The following is a 6,770-nucleotide window of genomic DNA, read 5'->3' as shown; positions in this document are numbered from 1 at the left end:
AAAGCACACCTGCGAGTTTCAGTTGTTGTTCAATTGTTGTTTAATTTTTGTGCAGCTGCTCGACGTATTTCAGCAGAAAATATAATTCTTTTTTAAAGCAAAAAAAATGCTGAACGACTGGCACATGCCCTGTAATCAGGTAAAGTGCATAGCAGCAAATGACACAAAAAAGAAAACACTGCAGATTTATAAAAAAAAATTAAAAACGGAAATTGAACAAAGATAAATAAAAAGTATAAATAAAGAAAATATACATCGACTGGCAGGTACCCTGTAATAATATACTGAGTCAACTCATACTACTACTACTACCACTACTACTAATTGGGAATTCTATATGTATGCATATAAAATAAAAATACATATTTTCTTCTCCATAGAAATAGAGTTATCTGCTCGACTAACAGATACCCTGCAATGAAATAAAACTAATAACAACAAACTACAAAAAACAAAGAAAAAACATAAGCTATAAAATTTTCTAAAATATTGAATGCTATATATATTATAATTTTTCATAAAGGTCGACTAGCAGATACCCTGCAGTAAGCTCAAATATAGCAAATACCAGAAAATAAGTAAAAATAAAATCAAAAGGTGCTAAGCAAACTATATTTTTAAGCAGTGCTTGACTGTCAAACACCCTTTGACAAAATCTACCTTAAAAAAAAAAATAATAAATAAAAATAATATAATAATAAATAAAACATATTCAAATTAATTTTCCATCTATATCACTATAAAGAAACGGTACAGCTGAGTCGAGTACAGCCGTTGGCTCAGCTGCGGGCATATGTAAGATTACAGGGTATCAATCATATAGCATAGCAGCCGGTAGAAGAAGAGCAAACAATATGACCGCAAACGGAGTTACAGTGAATGGTAATAGGATTATGTCTGGGGACTGAGTGCGGACTCCATCAAAGCCAAAAAGAACCGCAACCACGCATAATTGTTCAATTTATTTATTTAAGCGCGAATTGCACAGCGATGCTGACGCCCACACACGCACACACACACACATACACAAATTTCCACCAAAATGTGGGCGTGGCAGCAGTCAACAAACGTTTTTCGGTTATTGCGGTCAAAAATGGTGGGGTAAATCGCTTTAAATAATGCATGCGATTTCAATAAATATTGAAAATGCTGTCAGCGCAGACGTTGCTGACGATGGCTGGCGCCACCTGGCGGCAAGTGCCCGCAAATGGTAGACTATTACTATTGGATACCCTCTATGCAATGCAAAGGCATGGGCGATATGTGAGCAACTATATACAAGTCATTCTCTAAAATTAATCATTTCGATAAATATCGATATCGATAAGTTAATGCACGTAGGCAACTGCTTATAAATCTATAAGGTATATTTGATATTTTAGCTCAATAGGTGGGTCAAAGTTTATATTCTCCCATAACAATTGTGACCATCGATATCTGTATCTTATCGATTAAAATCGATAATTCCATTTTCAGCTATATAAATATGAGAAAGCACAGATAGTCTTCTATTAGCTCTTCTACGTGTTGCTGGCGAAATAGAGCATCTGCCCGTCGAGCAGACCCCAAGTGAAACTCACTTCGTCAGTTTAGTTGACCCCATGTTGTATAATTCATGGCAATCAATGGACATGGCAAAGAAATCAATGCGCCACGAGAAATTATAATTATAATTTGTATTTGTAATTGCACGAAATGGAAGAGGGCGCCGATGCTCGGTAGGTTGGTGGAGGGAGTGGCAGTGAGGAGGGGAATGAGGACGGGTCGGTCACTAGCTGGCAGTGGATACACTCGACTAATTAGTCTCCTGAGCGTGTTCGCTGATTCCCGATGCCTGATTATAGTAAATCTCTGGTCACGCACCAGCGAAAGAATTCATAAATTTAATTTGCCGTCAAGCAGAATTGAAGCTATGGGGGGAGGCAAAAGATGGGAGAGGAGATGGGGTATGGGAGATGGGGGCGCATAGAGAGGAGCTATGGAGGCGACACGTCGCTGTAGCTGCAAACGAATTCCCACAATAAACATTTGCACGGCAGCCGCGTGCCCAATGATAATGATGATGTTCAATGTTCACAATAATGATGATGACGATGATGATGATGATGGAGATGGGAGATGGAAGATGGAAGAATAGGTATGGAATGAAGTGGTGTGTGCAGGAGTGGCTGGTAATGACGCTGAATGACGACACAGCATTGGGAATTACACCCAGCCCCTGCCCTTCCTGCGCGTCCTGCCTTCCACCCTTCCTCACGTCTCCCACATCCTCAGTCGGTCCACCCACCCATCTGCCACCACCCAGCTCCCACCTCCCACCTGCTTTGTATATGCAGTCATGTAGCATCGATTAATCATTTTATTATTATTATTATTGTTGCCGCCATTCGCTGTCGTTCCCAGCGCTCGTGATCCTCCGCATGCTCACGATGCTAACGGGCCTTGCGCGGCACTTGGGCAATATACCGTATATTAATATGCGTGCCAAATAGCAAAAGTCATCACAATTTATAAAATGTACCAGAGAGAGAGAGAGAAAAAGAGAGAGAGAGAGAGAGAGATGCAAATTGATATGATCGTAGCGGAAAGTGGATGTTATCGATACTATCGATAACGCAACGAATGGTGAATAGTTAAGCTCCAAGAAATTGAAGCTAGGGAGGCAAGCTGCAATAGAACAAGATGTGTTCTTTTTTTAGATTTCGACGTGATTCGATAATTTAGCTCACTCTAACCGATCCCACATCGATAGCAATATAATTATAATCCGGTTATAACGACTGCGTCTATAGCATACGGCCATAGCGTCTTCTGGGTATATACAAATGCAATGCTAACTAATTGAAGTTGACGAAAGTATATCGATACTATCGATTAAAGGCAGTATTCATATTTTCTATAAATACTTACTTTACTTTGTTTAATAATTTGGCGTTCATCTCAATTTATATCGATAGCAGTTGCATGCTAATTAAAAATCGCACAGTCATCGCATGGTAAGGGCTAACGTACTTATAAAAATCTCTGTTGCTCTCATCACTGCTTGCACGTTAACCAACACTGGCGGCTCACAAACTTGCGTGCGTTAGAGCGAGACAACTACATATATGGGGAGCAACTGAGTAGCCTGTGAGCGCTCGCTCACTCATCTATTCTCTCTCCGTCTCGCTCGCTCACTCACTATTTCGGCACGTTTCTTGTGTGACTGTATGTGTGTGTGTGACACGCCAGTTTTTGCTCTTGCCGAACTGTCAGTGAGTACATTGAATCATTCTCAGGCGCTGAGCAAGTCGAAAATCAAAAAGTGAAGAGAATTATTTCGAAGGGCCCAAGATGTACGCCGCCGTGAAGCCGCTCTCCAAGTATTTGCGCTTGAAAACGGTGCGCATCTACGATCCGATATTTACGCTGCACTCCAAGTGCACCATCGTCATTCTGCTGACCTGCACGTTCCTGCTGTCGGCCAAGCAGTATTTCGGCGAGCCGATACTCTGCCTCAGCTCCACGAAGCACACGGAATATGTGCAATCCTATTGCTGGACCATGGGCACCTATATACTACCGATGGAGAACGACAGCGTCGATGCCAGCAAGCCCGTGCCGGAACTAGCGCTGCTCGAGCACCAGCACCAGCGCCTGGCGCTCAACAGGAGCGGCCTGAGCGCCCTCCTGGCGGACAACGAGCAGTACGCTCGCATCATCTCGATAGCGGAGGGCGTCGGGCCAGAGACGCGGGGCGTGACGAAGCGCATGTACTTGCGCTACTACCAGTGGGTCTTCATGATACTGCTCTTCCAGTCGCTGCTATTCTACTTCCCCTCGTACCTCTGGAAGGTGTGGGAGGGCCAGCGAATGGAGCAGCTGTGCTGCGAGATCGGCGATGCTCTCATACTCGAGGACACCTACTGCATGCGACTGCGCATGCTCACGAAGTACTTTCGGGCTCGCTTCTCGGCCATCCACTGCTGCTATTCGATCAAGTACGCCTTCTGCGAGCTTCTCAATCTGGTCATCAGCGTGAGTATTCAGTAGTCGAATATATCGAATATATCGATAGCAAAATAGATACTAACTAGAGGTACTGATGTATATAGTAAATAGCAAAAGCCTTTCTTGATATTTCACAAACTATCTGTTATCGAAGTTAACCTATCGACTGATGTTATCGATAACTTAAGTCCAGCGCAGCTTTCAGCCTGCTGAACTATATATAGGCAAATAATTTGTATTCACTAGGCTATATAAAGACAGTCTTCATCCATAACTCATAAAATCTTAATGATAACAATTATCGATACATCTTTTGTCAAACCTAAAAGAACCTAATTTAAGCACCTGCCAAGTGACCTGCTACATGGTACATTATATAAGTGAATTTCTTGATCTAGTATTTCTAGATTAGTATGCTATTGATTCGTGTTATCGATAATCGATTTATCGAAAAAATCTTGCATATTGAGTATTTGCCACTAAGCTATAGCTTACATAGATATTATATTTGCTCAATTCATATATTTGACTACCTTAATTCTATCGATTGTTGTTATCGATAACATTTTTTTACAGGTTTTCAACTTTTGGCTAATGGACGTAATCTTCAACGGTTTCTGGCACAAGTACATCCACGCCCTGGCCGCCATACCCGTCTACGATTGGAATCTGTGGAATCTGATGACCTCTCGCGTCTTCCCGAAGGTGGCCAAGTGCGAGATGTTCATCTACGGACCGAGTGGATCGCCTAAAGTGCTGGACATACTCTGCGTGCTGCCGCTGAACATACTCAACGAGAAGCTCTTCGCTGTGCTCTACGTGTGGTTCCTGTTCATTGCGATGCTGGCGGCCATCAATATACTCTACCGCCTGCTGCTCGTCTGCTGTCCGGAGCTGCGTCTGCAGCTGCTGCGCACACACCTGCGCGGCATGCCCAAGGCGCATGTGCGCCAGGTGCTCTCCAGTGCCGGCTACGGCGATTGGTTCGTCCTAATGAGCGTCAGCATCAATGTGAATCCAACACTGTTTCGTGATCTGCTCGAGCAGCTGTATATGGAGCATGCGAACAAACAATCCGTACAATCGGCCAATCAGCCTAAGCATGATGATGATGCTCTGGATGAGCAAGTGGAACAGACTGAGGATCGTGATTCGGATCGAGATCGGGAACAGGATCATATCAGCATGGTAACGGACGAGCATTCGGTAGACAATATGTCCGCTGCACCCGCAGTGCCTGCAGTCAATGTTCATCCGATCCGCTTCTACACGGAGAGCCAAGCCTAGAGGAGACAGAAGCCAGCGTGAGCCAGCGTGCCCAAGCCCAGTGCGTCTCGGCGCCGTCTCCAGCCAGAAGAGTTGTAATTTGATAGTTGTTCCTATTATTATTCGGTTTATTTGCGCAAAGTGCAAGACAAACACGAAAGCGCATCGAAAGGCAAATAAATGCGATAATCAAAATGACAAACGGGCTACAACTAACTAGCACTAAGTATGTGGGCTAGAGCGATACCCTGTGGCATAGCAAGTGAGTTGCCAATGGGTATTATGGGTAACATTTAGTGGGGGGACACCAGATCTATATGAATATAGTATATACATATATGAATATAGAATTTAGTATAGTATATAGTTATCTATAAGTATGTTATCGATAGGCCGATAATTCATAGTTGAAAAGCTTTTAAACTGTTATCGATAAAGGCAAAATATTGTCAATAGATATAAATATATTTTATATACACTTCATTAAGACTACTTAATAGCACTCACGATATCTATCTATCGTTATTTATAAATATGCTATCGACAGGCCAATAGTTGATAGTTGAAGAGCTTTTAAACTGTAATCGATTAAGTCAAAGTATCGTCAATAGATATAAATATATTTTATATATACTTCATTAAGACTGCTTAATATCGCAAAGTATTTTCAATAGATATACAAATATTTTATATATACTTCATTAAGATTGCTTAATAGCTTTCATGCCTTCTATTCATCGTAATTTATAAGTATGCTATCGATAGATTGATAGTTGATAGTTGAACAGCTTTTAAATTGTTATCGATTAAGACAAAATATATATCTTATATATTCTTCATTAAGATTGCTTAATAGCTTTCATGCTATCTATCTATCTATCGTAATTTATAAGTATGCTATCGATAGGCCAAATCTATATAAGTTAACAAGCTTTTAAACTGTTATCGATCAAGTCAAAGTACTGTCAATACATGTGCATACAATGTGCTATAACAATAGCTCTTAAGTTGGCTATCGATAAGAAGGTTCAATCGCCCTTAAGCCCTCAAGCTGACTATCGATCAACTACCAGTGTTATCGATAAGCCATTTATAGATATAATTTAGCTGTCGATCATGCTGATTATCTTTAAAATAAAGTCTTTTCCTATCGATGTGCCAACCATTACAGGGTAAGCCATAGCACGGCAATTCGAGAGAAGAGGATGGCGTAGCATGCGACGCGTGGGCCTTAGCAAGCCGACAGGCATAACAAAAACTTGGCCAAAGTTGCAAAAGTTACACAAACCGAAAAAGAGCGAGAGAACGAGAGAGAAAAAGAGCGAGAGAGTGTGTGTGAGAGAGAGAGGAGAGAGAGAGTGACTGAGCAAGTGGTAAAGTTGATGAGCACGACGATGATTGCGAAACTCAGCTCGAGCGCTTCTGGCAGTCGACAGCTGGCAGTTGCCATTTGCCAGTTGACAGTCGGATGAGCCGACTGCCAACAGGTAAAGCTAACAACAACACGGCGTGGA

At 42.0% G+C, this 6,770-nt stretch overlaps 1 protein-coding gene across 1 annotated transcript; it reads left to right on the top strand.

The window, feature by feature from the left end:
* The first annotated feature begins 3,113 nt into the window (after window positions 1-3,113).
* Window positions 3,114-5,491, top strand: Inx6 (Innexin 6). Its single transcript, XM_018014815.2, has 2 exons — window positions 3,114-4,017; window positions 4,567-5,491. Exons 1-2 carry the CDS (start codon window positions 3,334-3,336, stop codon window positions 5,275-5,277), a joined length of 1,395 nt encoding a protein of 464 aa, XP_017870304.2. The 5' UTR covers window positions 3,114-3,333; the 3' UTR covers window positions 5,278-5,491.
* The last annotated feature ends 1,279 nt before the right edge of the window (window positions 5,492-6,770 follow it).

The sequence above is a fragment of the Drosophila arizonae genome, chromosome X (genome assembly GCF_054131065.1).
Source record: "Drosophila arizonae isolate 15081-1271.41 chromosome X, UAZ_ARI_1.0, whole genome shotgun sequence".
Lineage (NCBI taxonomy): Eukaryota > Metazoa > Arthropoda > Insecta > Diptera > Drosophilidae > Drosophila > Drosophila arizonae.
This window is presented reverse-complemented; position numbering and strand designations above follow the sequence as displayed.